Below are 22,328 nucleotides of genomic sequence, written 5' to 3'. Positions count from 1 at the left end.
CCGAGAGAAATTTCTTTCTCGACGTTTTTATATTTTCTTAAATATCGAATACACGTAAAGAAACGATAGATCGATCGAGTATCATCGATCAACGTCTATATCGTTGATTAAATTCTACCTATTGATACGATATAAGTCTATAAAATATCAGGCAAAAATAAATGATTATTATTAAATATCTAATGGATATGATATAATGATACAACGTACAAAGTATATTAATATTTTTGATTTATTAACACTTACCAGTTTTAACCATGCGTTCGTCGTTAATATCTGATTCTTTTCATCCTGAAACACAAAACATTTAATTAATTAATATGTTATATAGTTAGAATAAGTTGTTTGACAAATGATATAAAAATTTTATAAGAGACGATCAAACTTTTAGTTTCAACAAACTTCAAATGATTTATCATTTCGTAAAGGAGAAAGAAAATTGTATCACATAATGTATGATACGATATAACAATTATCTATGTATATATATATATAATCAACACTTTATTTATACCTAAAAGAGCTTATTTCAAGCATCAAACTAAATCTCCATATTTTATATTAATTAGACATTCCTTCTGTCAAAAACGAAACACATTTTGGATTATTCCATTTAATTCGACATTAATATGTATATTCTTTATTTATTCCAATAATGTTCAAACAAATACGAATAAATGATAAATGATCGTTTTGTACGATATGTCCTTTCATCGGGAGATTATCACAAATTTTATCGAATTTTACGTGCATAAGCAACAATAATGAAAACAAGATGGTAATATAAGCTCGTACTATATAAATATTATCTAGATAGTTATATAGATTTTCAAAACGAAATTATAAAAAGGAGGAGGAGTAATAAGAGGAAGGGAACAATGTACCTATCAACCTACCTGCGTGCCTACCTACCCGATCATGTACGATCCAGAGAGAACGAGTATTGCGCTTTTGAAAATTGCATACACAAACGCAAACTCAGGGAACGTGCGCAATTCAAGAAGACACACGATAAATATTTATTCGTAAAATGAATAGGATCGTGAAATGATCCACGCGATAGAGCAGCGTACTCGTTGGCACGCGCAAACATGATAATGTTGTATGATAAACATAATTCTCTCTCTCTCTCTTTCTCTCTTTCTCTTTGTTAATTTCTCTTCGAACGTCTTTTATAAATATTAATAATAATAATAAGAATAATATTAATGATAATATATCTAAAATAAACTAGTAATTCATCGAAGGGATAAATTCATAAGATATTCATAGACGACATTTTTTTTCAATTAATCGAATTTGTTTTTTTATTCTGATAAATCAAAAAAAAAAAATCTCTTCAAACATTTTCCATTTACGCTTATGTCTGTCTCTCTATCTGTCCTGTTTGTGTGTTGTATGTGCGCACGTATATATTATCGCTTGCGGATAAAATATCAATTTTCTTTTTTACATCCACGTCCTTTTTTAAACACAATCATCGAAATTCCCGGCACAATTCAATATCTATACGATAATTTTGCCTGAAGTGTAAAAAATATTTCTCCTTCGATATCTAACAATTTAAAAAATTTTTACCCTTTAACGAACACGAATCATTTGCTAATCTCATTGTACTTATATTAAATGTTATATACGATCTTCGTTATAAATGTTATATAATTTTTTACATCTATCATTTCAAGTAGAGAATGGATTGGAATGATAGATGTAAAAAAACAAAAAAAAAAAACAACAACAAAAAAATTAGATAATTTTTATTAAGAGATAAATTTTATTACAATTTGTTTTTTTTTTTTACGAAACGAGCCGTGGAAATAGAGAGAGGGAGAGGGAGAGAAAGGGATAGAGCAAGTAGAAGAGAAAGAGAGAAATGGTGCAGTGTCGGACGGTGTAGAAATTAACACTGCTTGTTCCCTGTTTCTTCGTACAAAGGAGTATTTCACTTTAGTTGAAGTTCCTGCCGACGTAAAATCCTCGATAATTAAGCATACGTACAACGTGAAACATGGAACACGATTAAAACCGCAGGACGTGCAAACACACTAGAAAAGGAGGTTCATCCTAGTCTGTGCTTATGCATTAGATAATACATGGACAAAGAGAAAACGTCTTTAGTATATACATATATATATATATATATATATATGCATACATACATAAATACATATAAACATATATATATATATATATATATATATATATATATATATATATGCATGCGCATATGTATGCATACATATAATTATGTATATATGTATATATCTATAGAGTACAGTTTAAAGTACCTTCTAAACGGGTAATTTAACCTTTTGTCGCTAATGATACGAATCTTTCTTTTTTTTCTCCCCTCTCTTTTTAAGTCTCAGATATACAGTGAAAATAAAATAATAATAAAAAAGAAGGTAAATCATTATTTCACGGAGAACTATGTGACGAGCGAATTCTCAATGCTAACGCGATCCAAACAAAATACGCAACATAGTGTACAAAAAAATGGGAAAGAAATGTTGTCGCATCTAAAAGCAAAGTTCGTGACTAACAAACTATGTCGCATCTGAAATCGAATGTGATAACAAATAGAAAAAGGGTATAAATGATGATAATCGAAATTGTTCGCACGACTTTGTCGAAACAACGTACTCGAAATCTTTTGAAAAAGTAAAAGAACGTTGGAACGTTGTCTTCTTTTTTTTTTTTTTCTTTCTTCTCTTTTTATTACACTTCGATCTTATTTCTTTTTTTCCCTCTTCTGGAGAGTATTATTTGAAGGAAAAAAAAAGAATAATAATAATAAACGAGGCCAAATTCTTGTTCAAAACCAAATTAGCGAATGGTCTTTCAATGAGAAAAAAAAAAAAAAGAGAGAGAACGGAGAACACGTACGTTCTTCGGGCAAACTTGCAAACTTAAATTAACATTTTTTTGAACGAGAAAGTAGATGATAAAAAAAAGAAAAAAAAAAAAAATTAAAAAAAGAAAAGAAAACTTCTTGCAAGATAGAAACATTTTGTCAGAGTATTTTCTTTCTTTCTTTCTTTTCCCTTCCGTTACATCTGATTTCTTTTTCTCTTTCTCTTTTTATATATGATAAAGCATAAAACTCGGTAACATTCTTCTTGCACGTAGGTGCAAAAAAAAAAGAAAAAAAAAGAAAAGTTACTAAACAAAGATGAAGACGAAAGAAGAAAAAGAAGTAAGAAAGAAAGAAAATAAGGAAGAAAGGTAAGAAGGAAGGAAGGAAAGAAAGAAAAAATGGAATATAACAAAAAATCAAAGTCCAGCTAAAAGAAGTGGAAAAAGTATTTTATAACATAAGGTAAGGATTGAAATGGGGTGAGTGATATACACCCATGGTACGAGATCTTTTTTGTCCAAAAATATTTCCTGTGCGATATTTTTCCCCTTACCCAACTTTAAAAACTTCCTTGAAACTAAGCAATACAGTAAAAGACGTAGGAGACATCAGGGAGCATGAAATAATAAGAAAGCTACTATTACATACTTGCAAGGATGAGTGAAAGAAAATTTATGGAGGTTATTTTTCGTGGACTCACCTAAGAACTTACGTATATATATATATATATATGAAGCCATCGATGTATGTGTACGTATGTGTATGTCTCTAAGTTATGCATTCTGCTATCAAACGTATAATCATCGTAACGAAGAAGCTGATAAATTGAAAGTCTAATAAGTATTGATTTTTCTAACTTAAATAATAAATATATTACTTGATGAAATAAAGCGGCTTTATTAAATAATAAATTACGCGGTTTCGATTAATAACCCAAAATAATTGATAAGTTTAAATATTTATTTGCGATTATATTGCCGCATAATAATATAAATTTTTCTCGCTAGTAATTAGCCGTTGATATTATTACATAGTAATTAAAACGATAATTAAAAACTCCAATAATAATAATAATAATAATAATAATAATAATAATAATAATAAAAATAATAATAATTACGTAGATTATCGTAGATAAGCGAACGCCATTAGAAATGATCTATTGTTTCCGAAATAAAATTCTTTATAAAGTTCTTTTCTCGCGTGAATAAAAAAAAAAGAAAAAAGAAAAGAAAAAAAAGATTCAAACAATGTTTACGCATACGGAAATAATATCCTCCGTCTATTCTTCTATCGTATGAAAAAAAAAAAAAAAAAAAAAAAAAAAAAAAAAAAAAAACAGAAAAAAAAAGAAATTGTACCATATCGCTTTTACTATTCACCTATTATTTTTCATATGACCTTCCTGCGCACGAGAGTTTACATTGAAATTGAATCGTAGATATCTCTTACGTCCCGTATCTTAATGCAAAATTTTCTCGTAATACGTAAATATGTTAGTATTTAGATAGTAACTACACATATGCATACGAAATATATATATATATATATATATATATATATATATATATATATAAGAGAAGAAACTGTATACATAGATATGTAAGTAGGTACATAGAAGCGCATTATCACAGTCACAATCTCCGGAGCGCAAATATAAATGAAGCAAAGAAAACGAGCAAGTAAAGTGAGAGAGAGAGAGAGAGAGAAATTCGCTTGCAAATATGGAAAACTTAATGCAACGTCTTCGTACGTTCGTTCGTTCGTTCGTTAACATTACTCTTCTGCACGTAATCCTTGCATTTCACGAAAATTTCAAGTTAAATAAATATACCTTCACTAATACATACTTGTATACTCGAAAATGAATAAGATCTGACCTCGTTGTGAAAGCTTTAAGTATCAAAACGATGACGTCTATTTCTTCTTTTTTCCTTTTTCTTTTTTTCTCCTTTCTCTTTTCTCTTTTTCCTTTTCTTTTTACATTCCTATATACATGTACACATATATATCGCATTTATAATTATTTACGTACCTTTATTTTTATCACGTCATAAGACACATTAAAAAGATATCGTTCTACTTCTTTTCTTTATTCTTTTTTCTTTTCTTTTCTTTTCTTCTTTTTTTCTTTTTTCTTTCTTTTTAATTTTCACGATAACGATAGAGAGAGAGAGAGAGAGAGAGAGAGAGAGAGAGAAAGAGAGAAAGAGAGAAAAGTAAATTCAGTACAAGCGACAACGTATCGGATTGGATATTAAATGAAGGATCATTGAGTAGGTATAACGAAGCCATCGATGTTGGGCTGATGATATTGAGTTTCACGGACATATTCATTGACATTGAATGTTATTATCGTTAATGGGAGGAAAGTCAGCGTGCGACGTGGCGATATAAAGAACGCGTGAAAACGAACAGGGAGAAAAGGAGATCGACTCGGAGAGCACTCTAAACTCTCATTCTCTCACCCTTTCTCTCTCACTCTCTCTCTCTCTCTTTCTCTCTATTCGTATGCGGTTCAACTAACCTCTATATATGTTACAAAGGAGACGAGAGGCATAATAGAAAGCTTTCACAACAAACTTCCATCGGTCGATGGATATATGGCACTTCGTAGCATTGTGCATTTTAATGTCGATAGAAATGGTAATGGCTGTCGATGTTATATCGTCGAGAGAGAGAAAGAGAGAGAGAGAGAGAGAGAGAGAGAGAGAGAGAGAGACTGTTCTTATTCTCTCGTTTAAAGAATCTTTTACAAGAGCCAAATCGAATTTATTATTTTCTTTTTTCTTATATTAATAAATTATTTATGTATGCGAATTTTTTCTTAAGAAAAAAAAAAAAAAGAAAAAGAAAAAAAAGAAAGAAAAATTGTCCAGCTTCGTTAAATAATATAACAGAAAGGCGAAAGGAGGGAAAAAGAAAAAAAACAGAATTGTATTTTACAAAAAAAAGAAATACAACGAGGTACTTACCACGTCGATAATTTGTTGTAAAGTTATTCCAAACTTAACTTCCAGTGGTTCGCTCTCATTGGCTACTGGTCGTTCCAAAGTATTGTAATTCGACAATAAGTTATTTAATAATCGTTTCTCGTGTTGTCCACCCAGGCTCTCTGTAACCGAAAGGAAAAAAAAGAAGAAAAAATTAATATAATTATGTTTGATACATTCTCTTGTCTATCTATTACTTACACGTGTGTAAGAATATATAAATAAATAAATATATATATATATATATATATATTGTTTAAAAATTTGAAAGTTAAATCTGATTAAAATAGATATAAAATTTAAAAGATATTCAAGTGTAAAAAGGGGATCGTTGGAAACAACGTTGATAAATTTTTCTATAAAACAAATTAAACGAGATTGACATGGATCGTAATGATCGACGATTAAGTATAATGGTTTTAAGAGATAAAAAATGTCGGCTATGTCGGTGCTGATAAAAGAAATGAAAGACGGGCCCTTCCTTTTCCTTTTCTCTTTTCTTTCTTTTTTCATTTTCCTTTCTCTTGTTTTCTTTTTCTTTTGTTTTCTTCCCCCTTTTATTTTTATACTCCATACGAGCATAGTAAAACGAAGCCCCCCTTTTTTTTAGGACAGAATTCGCCTTGATAACGACCAACCACCGGAATAATTAATTATTCCTTTTGAGTTGACTTCGCTCTGTATAAAAAGAATATCCCGATTGTATCAGTCGTACGTTTTTTTATAAAAAATAAAATAAACAAAACACGTGACTATAGATAAATGCAAAAGGAAGAAATAAAATTGTTGCAAGAAATGTAATTTCTTTTTCCTTTTTTGTCTTTTTCCAGCTCATTCTTTACATATATTTATATATACATATATGTGTGTATGTGTGTATGTGTATATATATATGAAAATGTTTCATTCTCTATTCATAGGGAGGAACTCGAAGAGACACTTGTTGCACGTGTGCGTATCTACGATTATACAAATAATAATTATAAACATTATCTTATAGTATTAAAAATTATATATTCGATAGGGAAAACATTGTTCAATTTTAAACAAAAATTATCACCTTGAGAATAAAAAAAATTCTCAAATGAACCTATTGAAAAATGTTTTAAATATCGATTCATTTCTTTGACAATTTATAGAATGTGGGTGTCTGCAAATTTCATTAAAGGTCCACATCGTGATAACGCTTACTAAGGGTATAATGAGAGAGAGAGAGAGAGAGAGAGAGAGAGAGAGAGAGAGAGAGAGAGAGAGAGAGAGAGAGGTAGAGAGAGAAAGAGAAAAAAACAGGAAAAGAAAGAGAGAGAGAGAGAGAGAGAGAGAGAGAGAGAGAGAGAGAGAGAGAAGAAAAACGAGAAAAGGGGTCGGTCAGAACGAAGCGCAAGCAGAGAGCACAATTAATGGCCCAAGCCAGATCTAAATCCTACATAGGCTCTTAAAATCCTTCTTAACGATAAAAAGCCATATGAGAGAAATCGTCCAACGATATTTTATTTCGCATTGGATGACACTATATCGATTTGCTGGCGCGATAAATCGATAAATCTAATATCACGAGCAATATCTTTACGACCTAACTGAAACATCCTCCATATACACGTAACTACAATACATATACGTGTATGTGTGTATGTGTATATGTAACAAATCAAGATAGAAAATCATAGTGGAAATTTAGAAAAAGGATATCTATTATATTTTCGATTGTAATTTATCACAAAGAGGAAAGGAAAGAATAGAATAGAAAAGAAAAAAAAATAGAAACAAATAAAACAACAAATAGAAAAGCTTAATAGAAATATCTTAAGAATGTGTCGGGATTGATAATATATATTAACAAACGAACAGTGTTTAGAATTCTTTCGAGATACTTAAACCTAGATGAGTACGTATACGATTAGTGCATACTTCGAAACAATTCCGAAACTGAACTCACTGAGAAATTGGGAAACAATGCGGATCGTGTAGTTTACTACATTCTCCTTCTCTCTCTCTCTCTCTCTCTCTCTCTCTCTCTCTCTATCTCTCTTTCTCTCTATCTTCTGAATTGTTAATCGATATAGACATTTCCATGTATTCATTGTCCACTATAAAGCTGCTCTAATTTATTACCGAAAAGCAATAGCCGGAACATTAGAGAGGGAGAGAGAAAGAGAGTATGAAATAGAGGAAGAGAGAGAGAAACAAAGAGTACCTAATCCTTGGACAAAGTTGACAAAACTCTATTCATTCAAACTGAACAAAATCGTACTCAGGTTTGAAGCAATGAAAGCAAAGCTTTTCGAAAGATCGAATGTGAAATGCAACAGGATTTTGTAACACGTTTCAGGTGTAGAATAATGACGTTCCTTTGTCCATTGTAGAATTCATAGCACGTGCGACTATCGAAGGGCGAAGAGAAGAGGAAAGAAGTGAAGAGAAGAGAAAAGAAAAGAAGAGAAGAGAAGAAAAGGTGTGAAGGGATATGTCAGAGACAGAGAGAAACACACACAGAGAGAGAGAGAGAGAGAGAGAGAGGTCGAAATGTCGCGAATACACAGATACAAGATCATGAAAGTAGTGTACAAGAAGAGACTTTATACGGATTGAATTTCCTCCCTCTCCCTCTCTCACTCTCTCTTTTTCTTTCTTTTTCTGTGTCTATCTTACTCTCATCTTCCTCGTTTCCTTTCCTCTATTCGGTATTCGGAAGGCAAAGTTCGTACGTGAAGTAACGGAGGTTCGAAATTGTCCTACAAAATTTACCATCCCTTTCCTTCAACCCATCCGCCCAATTCCCCTCTTCCATCCCCGGTCGCACAAGTCCCAGTAAAGATGATCGCGAAGACGCCATTTTCGGTTGGCGATCACGTATATCCGTATCTCGTCCGGTAAAAATTGAGGAGGATGGCGGAGGCAAGAGTCCGCCTCTATATCAGAGATATGGTGAAATAAGAAGATAGAATATTGTCGGTATACGTGGCCCCCGTATGTTATTTCATATATTTATCTTATCTCACATCTAAACACCATACGGTAAAAATAACTTTTGATAAAATATTTTTTTTATTCTTCTTTGTTAAATTATAAACGACGTTTTTCCGTGGCCGAGGGAGGGAGGGCGTAATGGGGAACTTTATATTATATTATATTTTATGTCGTGGACCAATGGCAAGTATTGACAGTCTTATAACTCTAAGTATCGACGAGGTAATATATATATATATATATATGAGAGAGAAAGAGAGAGAGAGAGAGTATTAAAAGTCGTACGAGTTTCAAGGTTGTTCTAACGGTTAAGAATTAAGTACCGCGAAAATGGCCCCAACGAAACTGGGACGAGAACGTTCCTTCTTGAAAGTCTCGATGCATGAAATGTACGTAACTCGAAGTAGGTAGGTATGTAAGTACCTACCTATACTTTGGGAAAGAGAAAGACAGAGAGAGAGAGAGAGAGGGGGGGGAGGAGGGAGGGAGACACCGTTTATAGATTATATAATAAGGAACTCGGCCAAGTTCTTTCTCTCTTTTTCTTCTTCATTTTCTTTCTCTTTCTTTTTTCTTTTTCTTTTTTTTTTTTTTCTTTCTTCTTCCTCCTCCTCTTCCTCCTCTTATCTCTTCTTCCTCCTCCCAAGAAACAAATTGAGATTCTTTCAGGAGATGAACGTCGATGCACCGACACTTTGCGAAATATTTATTCGTTTACAAAATTCATTCGTTAAAGCCGCTCGTATTTCTTCGAACCGGCGCGATAAATTCTTTCGGACGTTGGTATGAGAAGGATAAAATATTACCAACTTGAGCATTATCGTAACCTGTTAAATTATGAACAGAAGCTTGGTATTCCAAAGGTAAGTACGAAGAAGATTAACTTCGGAATATTGAACGAAGAAAGGGAAAAAGAGAGAGAGAGAGAGAGAGCTAGAGAGCGATGGAGGAAAAGGAGGGACGAAAAGTAACCAAGAAGAATAAATTAATTTACTGTCGTTATCGTTACCTCCTTTATAATTAATTACACATTCTTACGTGATCGTAATAAATAAGATTGATTATTATTAATAATGACAAATTCGACGATTATTAATTTTATTTTATATACGATTGAAATGGCATTTATTTTATTATTGTCAATTATCTAAATTTACGTAACTACGTAAAATAATTTATATATATATATATATGTGTGTGTGTGTGTGTGTGTGTGTGTGTGTGTGTGTATGTGTGTGTGCATATTGTTTGTATATCGTCTGTTAGATGATTTTGTTAAAAATACGACTGATTCGTTTCCTATCTTATTCATCGATCTTGAATTCTAATAATGAAATCCGTGGTGGTTATAATACGATACAATGGAAACTATATCAATCCTTAGTAATTAGTATCAATTATGTGACAACTTTATGAACAGTTGTAAAAGACACCGCCATATTGAGTTAATAGACAGACTGAACTGATACATAATAGTACTGTTCGTTTTCGAAAATGGAAAAGCAAAACGGATATACGGTTATACATCCACTGTTAATTCCTTTGTGCGGTTAAGGATAGACAGAATACGAATAATGCTCGATACTTTTCAAAAGAAGTTATTCGCTCTCGACTGCGATATTACATTGGTATCTCTCTGCACCATTCAAATTAATACTACTAGTAAATGTATTACGAATTGTAGCTCTTGATGAATGGCATTCAATGTTTCGAATTCTTTATTTTTTATTCTTTCTTTTTTTTTTTTTTTTTTGTTTATTTCTCTTCTTTTCTTTTTTTCTTTTTTTCTCTTTTTCATACGTCGATCGAACGACAAAAATTGAAATAAATCGAGACACGAAGTTTTCAATAATATACGTAATTGTTCTATCTCGATATATTATATTAGATATTTTTTGAATATAAAATTTGAAAGTATATAATTACATAGAGAAATAGTTTACAATTAAATGTAAAATTTATTATCAATAAATTTCAAATATACAAGAAAACATAATGTTAATTACTCCACGTAATATTAATTACTCTAATGATCTAATAACAAATATATGAAACTCTGTTAATAATATATTTCTATCATTCTCTCTCTCTCTCTCTCTCTCTCTCTCTCTCTCTGCATCTATTATTCTCTAATATTAGAAAATAATTACGAAGGGAGTAAATGTGAATACTCAAATTATTTTTACCTAATGTATGTCAATAACGTTATATTTTATAACATCTGTTAAGGCTATAAAGAGAAACGAAACGAATTGATTATTCGTTTTCCAAGGAGAATTCGTTTCTCGATAAGGAAAGTAACACGTTTATTCGAAGGGACGGAAGAGTTCCCTTAAAATACCGATAAAATGAAATCAATAATTATCGCGCTCTACTTATCGTGGCAACTACGACGACCATCGTCGTATACTTCGTCGTCGTCGTCGTCGTCGTCGTCGTCGTCGTCGTCTCGAGGGCATAGATCGAAAAAAGAAACGAAGCGAGAAAAAATGTATTCCTTCTCTTTCTCTCTTTTAAGAATAATACTATACCTCGATATGCCTTCATAAAAATTCTGGGATTTTGTGTTACTATGTAGAAAGACGAAAAACGGACCCATGAACCCTTTTAACGATCCTTCAGGTAGAAAGTAATTGATTGTACTTGGACGCCATTTTGAGTTTCTCTACTCTTTTAAAGAAAGAGAAACGAGAAAGAGGGATGAAACGCGTTCTACACGATTCGCTCGAACGAAGGAAAACGACGGTAATAATTAATGAGACGTGCTTAAAAGTCGGTAGAAGAAAGTTTCCGCGGGAAAACTTTCTTTCCTGTGGAAATTCCGAGAAAAACGTGCTCTGCATGGACTCTCAATGAGAAATGATATAAAATTCGAGATATAAAGAAATTCCGTTTGGTTTTCTTTTCTCTCTCTCTCTCTCTCTCTCTCTCTCTCTCTCTCTCTATCTCTATCTCTATCTTTGTCTCCTCTTTCGTCTTTAAGGGAGGGGGAGGGAGGAACAAAAAAGAAAAGAAAAGAGAAGAAAAGAAATAGAAAGAAAGGAGAAAAGAAATTAACGACAAAAAAAGAAAGCGGATTGGAAGGGGAGGGGAGGGGGTTAGAGGGAAGAAAGGAGAAAAAAAAAAGGAAGAAAAGTAGATAAGTTTGGGGATATAAAGAGGATCAAGATCGGATCGTTGTTATTTCTCTTGCATAAAAAAAAAAAAAAAAAGGAAGAAAAAATTGTTTTCGAAGGAGCTTTCAAAGAGAATATCCTCACCCAGCATAATTTTCTCGTCAAAATTAATCCTAATTTCTTTTTCTTCTTCCTCTCCCTCCCCTCTTCCACCTTCCCCTCCGACACATACCCTTTCCCTTTCTCCTTTATTTCAAATAGGTTTAATTCAATTCCACGAGCAACTTCCAAAAGTTACATAAGTATAGGTATTATACGTTTAACCAAATCGGCCAAAAAGTTTTCTTTCCTCCTTCTACCAATCCCTGATCCCTCCTCCTCCTCCTCCTCCTCCTACCTGCAGCCGACACCTCTACGCTTCTCCCTCCTCCCCCTTCCAATCCGCACCACCCAATCCTCCTCATCGCAAATCCTACGATTTCTACATATAGATAACTTATGCATGAATAGATGGAACGTTAAAATCACTTGAATTTCCTCGAACATTCATGTAATAACCCAGGTATTCTCTTATCCGGATTCTCATTAAAACGTTGTAACCATAAAGATCATCATTCTATTATCTCTATACGAGAAAATTTATCTACCAAGATGATGTTTTATAACCATCATTCGTATTATAATATTATAAGAATTAATGTGCCACCTTCTTATTACGCTTTACACATATATACGACGATAATGTTATTATGTTTATGATTGCAATCTCGTATTATTTACGATCTTTCATCTCGCTTAATGATAATGACGAATATTATGAAAGAAAAATAAAATGGTATTAATGCAAAATAATAAAATCAAAGCTAATGCTAAGACAAATGTAGATTTGTGGAATGAAATTCGTGAAATATTTTTTAAGTTCGACTAAGAAAAAAGAGGAGGATAAAAAAAAAATAGAGAGAGAGAGAGAGAGAGAGAGAGAGAAAGAAGGATTCTCTCATTTACTTTACTTATTGTTTGATGGTTTAACAAGAGTTAGGACGATCTTTGAGTACGAACTTTGAAATTAACTTGAAGAAGGTAGAGAGAAGAAAGAAGATGGAGAAAAATGTAACGTAATTATATTTATGTAAATTGGTTCATTGCGTAATTTCAACGTTTTGTTCATGGATAGAAAAATTCTCTCTACGGTAGAAGAAGTCTCTTCTTTCGATTCGGTGCGGATTCATTTTTTTTCCTTTTCTTTTTTTTTTTTTTTTTTTTTTTAATTAATTAATTAATTATCGTATCATCCTATCATGTGGAACGATCCGCACGATGACTTTTCTCTTGTTATAATTTTTTTCCTTTCTCCCTTTTTCTCTTCTTTTTTTTTTGTTTTTTTTTTAATTCCTTTTTTTTTTTATTTTTATTAATTAATAATGAAAATCGAATTAAAATCGGCACCGAACTGTTTTAAGTCTTACGATTTTTTAAATTTACGTTTTCTAAATAAATCCATAATCCTTATTGAAAAATTTTTCTTACTCATCATATATATTTTTAATCTGATGAAATTAATAATAATAATAAAAAAAAAAAAACAATATAAATACATAAATAAATAAATAAAAGATTAATAGAAAATTATGATTGTTTATAATACGATTGGATATCGGAATAGAAATGAATTTTTCGAAATAGATTTCATTTTGATAATACCTCGATATGAATTGATATTTGATATGTTACAATCGATCGGAAAGGTAAAAAAAGATAATAGTAACTCTAACTTCGTCATAGTCATCATCGTACAATTTGCCAAATACGTTGTTAACTCGGTCCTATCCAATATCAATTCTTTTTTTTGTTTTCGCTTCACTTCGCGTTTGTTTTTTTTTGTTTTGTTTTGTTTTGTTTTTGTTTCCCTTGGCACTCGGGATAATTCGATAAATTGAAAAGAAAGGAGATATGATGTCGACTACGACTACGACTACGACGGCGACGACGATGATATGACGTTGGATTGGATAGATCGATTCTGTAAAAGACAGATATATTGATACAGATATATCCACGAGGGTATTCTATCAAAATGTATATCAAAATGTAAAGTGGCTTTTAGCTATCACTTACACAAAAACTAAAATGTCCGTCAAGAGGAGAATTTTCGAAAGAGAATTAAAAAAAAAAAAAAGAAAAAAAGAAAAAAAAAACAAAGAAAAAAAAAGAAAAAAAAAACAAAGAAAAAAAAAGAAAAACGAAAGAGAAAAAAAGAACAAAGCGAAACAAACATACGTATGAATAAATAAAAAGGGAGGAGAAAAAAGATCAAAAAAAAAAAAAAAAAAAAAAAAAAAAAACAGAAAATACTTACGAGACGATCGAGTTTCATTCGAATCACATCGAACGTATTATTTCGATTCGTTATCGACGAATACTAACGATACAAAAAAAAAAAAAATGCCATAGCACGTGTCACTCTCGTTAAATTCGATTCTGCTAATCAACATCTGTCAAATATTTGTAACGCCACCGGCATCGTATTGTATGCAAATAAAAGTACCTATTGTTTGAACGATACATCGAGAATACGCATCGTATTTACTGAATATTTTTCGAACTCATTTAAACGACGATTTGAGATCGACCGTATGTAATCACTTTTGAAAATATTCCCACGAGTCATTCTCTCTCTCTCTCTCTCTTTCTCTCTGTCTCTGTCTATCTTTCTTTTACTTTCTAATGAACTTTTGACTAATGTACATATTTATCGAACTAACGAATTTACGATAGATCCATTAATTAGGATTCGTTAAAAATGATATTGCCTTCTCGTTTTTTCTACATATAAACATCCATGTACTAATGTACATAATATTCTCTATATAAATCTCTATATAAATCTCTCTTCCTCTCTCAATCTCTCTCTCTTTCTATCTATCTATCTCTCTTTTTCTCTCTTTAAAAGATATAATTTACATCATTTAATTATTATCTGTTCTCTAAAATGTATTTGATTAATAAGCGCATATTAATTTATCTATATAAAAAAAAAAAAACAAAAAATAGAAATATTTTAAAGTAAATATTGAATTGGTCCAATAAATATTGCCGAAATTTTCGATATAACAAAATATTAATATTCTTTATTTAATAAACATTAAATACTACAATGTCATTTATTTATTTATATGATATAAGATACTAAACATTTTTATCACCAACACGAAGATAAAATATTTTGTTTTACTTTGATGTATTTTTTTTTTTTTTTTTTATTTAGATATACATATATATATATATATATATATATATATATATATATATATATATAAAGAAAACTAAAAAACTCTCAATCAAAAAGAAATAAAATATTACATATATGTAGTATTATTTATTTAGATGTAACAAACATTTTTTCAATCAAAAATACTAATGTCATTTATTGAAATAGAAATTAATCAAATTTCCGACTGTTTATTAAATTATTTATTGATCAAATCCAATGAAGTCTTACCGTTAAAAAAGATCATTAAAAAATAATTAAATAATTTCTCTACATAGATAATCGTTCTATGTGAAAAAAAAAAAAGAAAAAAATAAAACAAAAAGAAGAAGAAAATTCATTTTCGATGAATGAACTCGATGATGGATAATTTTTCTATACGTAACATTTCTCATTAATTAATTCTGAATTAGATAAAGATAGAGAGAGAGAGAGAGAGAGAGAGAGAGAGAGAGAGAGAGAGAGAGAGAGAGAGAGAGAGAGAGAGAGAGAATAAGTAATTGTCACGACGAAGAAAAACAATTGTCTGCATGAATGACACAAAGTCATAGTTGAGAGTAAATGCGTGAAAACGAAATCTTGAGATAAGAAAGACGACATATATATGCTAGAATATATACAGCTTTTTACGTTAATGTTGTGTGTGTATGTGTGGGTGTGTGTGTATGAATATTCGCTCGCGCATCAACTCTTCCTGTTGGCTGGGGTCTCGTGCTAAAGCACATAAGCGGAAGCTTATTGCGCTCTCGCGCACCCTTTACAGGGTAGCTTAAGTTACCCGAGAATATATACATAAATATATATATATATATATATATATATATATATATATATATAAATATATATAAAAGGACAGAAAATATATAAGAGGTGAGAATCAATCGGATAATTTTAGTGATAGCTTTATCTCCCTTCCTTTTTTCCTTTTTTCTTCTTCTTTTTCTTGTTTTCTCTTTGAACTTTTTGCGATACTCACGAGTTTATAAAACATTTTTCCTACGTATCGAGCATTTATTTTCGTTGTTTCATCTTTTGCAAATATCACGTCGATCAATGATTCCTTGAATCGTAAGTCATTAATATCCAATCGCAATTCGTTTTCTTTTCTTTCTTTTTTCTCTTTTTTTTTCTTTTCTTTTCTTTTCTTTTCTTTCTTTTTTCTTTTCTTTTTTTTTTTGATTTCCCAAGCAAAATTAAAATGAATTAAATTTTTGAAATATGTAATATGAATTTCATTTCTTTTTTCTTTTTGTTATTTTCTCTTTTTAAACCGACAAAGATATAATTGTTCTAAATTGCTTTTTTCTAAGAAAATGTAAATTAAATCTTTCATGTGCACGAGTTATAATAATTGTTTTACCATGGTCAACAGATTAATCAAGTTAGTATCTAGGATGCGCTTAAACGTTCAAGACGGATGCATCCGCGGCAATGATTTTCATCAGCTTACGTACGACAACATGGAAATTTGGCGTCAGTGGTGAAAGGATTAAGGATCATAATAATAATTACACGTTAACTATGCAAAACGGAAAATACGTTCTTACACCTAATCCTATATATACATATATATATACATATATTCTTTTTAATAGGTATGCATATATAATAAATATATATATATATATATAATAAAAAGTATGTAAATATAAAAAAATAATAATAACTACGTATACATATAAATGAAAAAAAAAAAAAAGAATTAAATATGATATAACAATAAGAAATATTTCTGCTTATAAAAAATTTTTCCAATATAAATATATATTATCGAGACGATATTAGAGAAATAACAATATGACCATGGTCATTCGACTTAAAATGATGTACAAAATTTATGAGTATAAAAAATAATCTATGAAGTGCATAAGGGAAGATAAGATAAGATAAGAAAAAAAAAAAAAAAAAAAACAAGACCATACGAGTGAAAAAGAATGAACGCGAAATATTTTTTAACGTTTGGAATCTTTCGATGTTAGATGACAAAGGACGAGATCGTTATGTTCGTTTCGAATCTGATGCTATGCATATCTATCTACCTACATACATACAAACAATATATACATACATAGATTGATAAATACATAAAGAGAGATATTAAGCGATAGTAGAAAACTATATATACTTCGTAGATATATATATACGAGACATTGCAGGTAGTAAACGTGCGGAAGGTGTATCGTAGCAGTTCGAGGGCTCAACAGGATGTATAAGTGTTCTCTACGCGGGGACTAAAAGAAAGAGGGTTATATCCATCCTAGAGATAAAAGAGAGATAGACATAGATAGCTAGATAGATAGACAGAAGGAGAGGGAGAGCTAGTTCCTATCCAACTAGCTAGCTAGCTAACAGAGGAGAAAGCCGCGTGCAGTTCGCTCGTGAAAGAGGCGCGGCGAAGCGGAGCTATGCGGAGGCACGAAGCTCCATTGATCCGCGAAGAATATATACACCGCCTACGAGCTAACTTTGATCGTGCTGTAAACAAAATCCCCCCCCGTACCCGACTTTTCCACCTGCATCTTTTTCCCCCGCCTCCTCCCCTTTGCTACACCTCGTTCGCTCTTTCTTTATCTCTCTCTCTCTCTCTCTCTCTCTCTCTCTCTCTCTCTCTCTCTCTCTCTCTTTTTCCTACTCACTTTGTTCTATTATCCCTCGAGAAATCCTCCTAACTTTTTTTTCCTTTCTCTTTATCTTCATCTCTTTTTCACGTTCCACCTTTCTTTTTCTCTTTCTTTAAACTCATCTTCACTCCCTGATATTTCCAAGAACATTTAATAACATCCCTGCCATGACAATATTCCATTCTACTTACTCACAGTAACCTTTTTCTATTCTTTAAACGTTTTAACTTCACGTAAGAATGTAATATTTATTGTTCTGTAATTCAAAGATTTATTAAAGTGCATACGTAAGAACTATCAGATGCATGTTATTATACTCTCGGTCAAGTTATTGTTTATTAAGCGTAACAGCAAATTTTTTTCTTTCCTCTTCTTTTTTTTCCCTTTCCTTTTTTTCTCTTTTTCTTTTTTTTTTTTTTTTTTTTGTTCTAACTGGTAGTATCTATCTAACAAAAACTGCGTTCCTTTTTTTTTCCTTGTTACCCCTTTCTCTCTCTCTCTCTCTCTCTCTCTCTCTCTCTCTCTCTATCTATCTATCTATCTATCTTTCTTTATCTTTCTCTCGGTCCTTTTATCATACAAGGATTTCAGCTTCATTGGTTTTAGAAGGTCTACGTAGGTGTAAATTACATGGCTTCTAATAGAACCCGTTTTACTCTTATTACTTCGTTTTCTATCTCCTTCCCTCTCTCTCTCTCTCTCTCTCTCTCTCTCTCTCTCTCTCTCTCTCTCTCTCTCTTTTTCTGTAAACGAGCGCTGAATAGAAGAACTCGACGAACTAACGGGTTAACTTGGCAGAAAGGTGGTAAAAAGGAAAGATGCTCTGGGAGAATCGTTAAACGTTTTAAAGATACATTCATGCGGGATTTGTTTCTTTATGGCACTGATATTAACACGGATGTAACAATTATGTTTCTAAAATTTGAGGAAGTATCGTTTCTATTTTTTTTCTTTTTTCTCTTTTTCTTCTTCCTTATTTTTCATTCATATATAAAATCAAATTTTTCTTTCTTTCTTTCTTTTTTCTTTCTTATCATGATTTTCCTTTAATTCGAATAATTCCGTCGAATAGAGAGAGGATAAATTGATTTTTTTTTTTTTAATATATATATATATATATATATATATATATATATATATGTATACCCATCGTATATATTACATTTATATTACAAAAATATTTTCCATATATAAATGGAATAAGGATAATACGTTGATCGTGCCAACCCATCGAGCTTGCGTACAAGTTTCAACAACACCCCCATTGTTTCTTCAAGAGGATTTACAGTCGTTACGAAGAAGTTAACTTTGATCTTAGCGCAAACGGAGTTTCGTCGTCACGCCAAAACCTTGTCACGTGGAATGTGAGAGTATAGAACAGATTTCTAAATGAACGCTTCCGCGTTTATGCATCAAAGACATTCTCGTCGTTGCCAAACGACTAATAATTAAGACCCCCTGCTCCCCCCTCCCCATGTACCAATCTAATAAAACTAATTACCATTAAGAAAATTAAGATATTTCCCGTATGTCTTCGTGTATGTAATTTATTATTGAGTCAATAATTTCCAAAAGACAAAAAAAAAGAATAAAAAGAAACAGAAAAAAAAAATGAAAAAGGAAAAAACTTCTAATCAATGAAATAATATCGACCCAACCTTTTATATATTTAATATCCACAATCGTGCAAAAGAGTTCAGTTTTTCTATTCTAATTACTGCCCATTGACCCAAATCCATTATCAAAGTTATCGAATTTTTAATGGCTCACTCTTATCGTCTTTCGGCATTATAATAAATTTATTTCAGGATAAAATCCGAAGTAATAATATCTCTCGGATATTAATATAATAAATAGAAATATATTGTATCTTTTCAATGATGATACATATTTTTTTTCATTTAATATTTTCATAAATACGTACAGTTGAAATTAATAGAATATTATTTATATGAAAAAAAAAACAAAAGAAAAAAAGAAAAAAAAGGAGGAAGACAAAAAATTAGAGACATTTAGAGACAATTAGCACATTATTTCCTGTATATATATATATATATATATATATATATATATATATATATATATATATATATATATATGGATCGTGGTCTGGGTAGAGAGCATAGTTCCAATCGAAAACTTATAAAACTCTGCAAGTTTGTACTTGGTACATGCTAATGAACTTGAACAAAATATAGATATAGAGATAGAGATAGAGATAAAGATAGAGATAGACAGAAAGAAAGAGAAAATGAGAGAGAGAGAGAGAGAGAGAGAGAGAGCAAAGAGTAAGTTTCAGAGGATACAGGAAACGTATTACAAGATGAGAGCTTGACACCTAAGAGAGGTCACAAGGAAAGGAGTTATCGGGATTACGACTTAGGGGTGACAAAACTTAGGTGAAATTTGCGGGAACCCGGCATGACTTGACGTATTTACGTAGTATTCGTATACTTACCGACCAGTAGTCGTGTGGTCGATGGAACGAAGCCGAAACTACGTGACGAGGAAGAGTTTAGTAGTGGTAGCAATAGTAATAGTAGTAGTAGTAGTAGTAGTAGTAGTAGCAGTAGTAGTAGTTGCAAAGGACGAGCTAACGAGAGAGAGAGAGAGAGAGAGAGAGAGAGAGAGAGAGAGAGAGAAAGGTACTCGGGTGCTCAAGTTCCAGCAACGGACTAATCAAAAGCTTTAATTGGGTTTCTGCCAAACATAGAGAGACTACCACTGCCGAACTCGCGTTCCATTTTGCGAGATACGAATGCACCCATCCTATCCTCTTCCACTCCTACACATCCCGAACCCTTTTCCCCTTCACCCTTCTTTTAGATACGTGCCGATCTAGCATGGTCTCATCGGAAATCGTTCCGAACGATTTCGTATCGAGATTTGGAATCTCTCTCTCACTCTCTCTCTCTCTCTCACACACACACACACACACACACACAGAGAGTATCTATCTACAGATCTATCTCTTTTTCGCTTTTAACAATTTCATAAAGGAAGACAGTATGATAAAAATCCGTCCATCAGTTCGAACATTATTTCCAAAGGTTTATCAATTTTTACTAATGTCCACGAATGTCATTTAAAATAATAAAGACGAATCGTAAGGCTTTCTTCTTATAATTTTTCTTTATTTCGTAATTACTTTTTTTTTTTTTTTTTTTTTTTTTTTTTTAATGAATATCATTAAGCCTTTTAACTATCACCCTCGTATGTCTCAGTTTACTTTCCTCTATTTTTCTTTTTTTCCTTTTTTCCTTTCCGCCGCTGTCCTCGCCCCTAACCAACCTACCCCTACCCCTACCCCTCCACTACCCCCCTCCTCAAAATCCTTTTCCCATCCGTAGGTACAATTTTTCACATCTTTTTACGACGACCCGACCCGACGTTCACCTGATCCCGCATTTATCTAACCCAAGGGGTGGTCGTTACGTATCCTTATCCGGAAGTAGATGAGAGTCTTCGTTAATCGCGTCCAACAAACGTGATTTTCATTTTCCTTTCTCGCCCGACGTGTAAAAGTTTTACTCTAACGGATAATAATTCACACCGGTTACGTGAACACACGTAGACGAGTTGGACGGCTTGCGGAAGGTATTATGAAAGAAAAAAAAAATTATTAAAAGAAGGGGGAAGAAAAAAGAGGGAGATAAAAAGGGAGAAAGGAAAAGAGAGAGAGAGAGAGAGAGAGAGAAAAAAAGGAAAAGAAAGAAGAAGAAAGAACGAAATCCGTTTTGAAATATCGTAGACAACAGCCGTAACATATCGTTTTGCACACCAACGTCATTGTTCGTACTTCGTACTTCCGGTGGATGCAAGTTTAATAAAAAAGAAAAAAAAAAAAAGAGAAAAAAAGTAAGAACAAAGAAAGAAAAAAAGAAAGGGGAAAAGTAAAAAAAAATGATGAAAATCTAGGTGCTAAGAGAACTTAAATTAAATTTCACTAGAAAACGCTAAACCCTGCGCATCGTGGCGAATCGATGGTTTGGGAAAACGTGAGATAGGAAAATAGGCCGGTGAGTTAACCGACCTGTACTTTTGGGTTTTCTCTCTTTTTTTTTTTTATCTCTTTTTTCGTCCTTTTTTCACTTTCTTTTTTCACCAATGAAATTGAATATTCATCGATATCGAGGAAAAAAAGAAACCTTTTCCGAGCCTTTTTCATCAGAAAAACGAAACGTCGACCTTGACAAATCGTTAGATGATATATATATATATATATATATATATATATATATTTTTTTTTTTTCTTACTTTGTTTCCTATAGGGAATAAAAACTTTGAAAATTTGCGTGCTTATACGTCTCTACGTGACTGAGATATTTTTTAATATATAAATAAAAGGATAAAATATTTTATCTAATTAATTATAAACCTATAGATCAATTTTATTTATTAATTATCAATGAAAAATTCCGATCGTTTAAGCTTACACATACATACGTATATTGTATACGTGTATGTATATATACATATATACGTAGATACATAGATAGATACATA

At 31.5% G+C, this 22,328-nt stretch overlaps 1 protein-coding gene across 8 annotated transcripts in view; it reads right to left on the bottom strand.

Annotated features, from left to right (window-relative positions):
- The window catches only part of LOC124427568 (neuronal acetylcholine receptor subunit alpha-7-like), a 252,146-nt gene that overhangs the window by 158,063 nt on the left and 71,755 nt on the right, over positions 1 to 22,328 (bottom strand). For all 8 annotated transcript variants that reach the window (XM_046970658.1, XM_046970652.1, XM_046970655.1 and 5 more), the window contains exons 3-4: positions 5,833 to 5,972; positions 247 to 291 (exon numbers count right to left, since the gene is read on the bottom strand). In XM_046970658.1, coding sequence (XP_046826614.1) covers positions 247 to 291; positions 5,833 to 5,972 — 185 coding nt within the window. The remainder of the gene's footprint in view (positions 1 to 246; positions 292 to 5,832; positions 5,973 to 22,328) is intronic.

The sequence above is a fragment of the Vespa crabro genome, chromosome 10 (genome assembly GCF_910589235.1).
Source record: "Vespa crabro chromosome 10, iyVesCrab1.2, whole genome shotgun sequence".
Lineage (NCBI taxonomy): Eukaryota > Metazoa > Arthropoda > Insecta > Hymenoptera > Vespidae > Vespa > Vespa crabro.
This window is presented reverse-complemented; position numbering and strand designations above follow the sequence as displayed.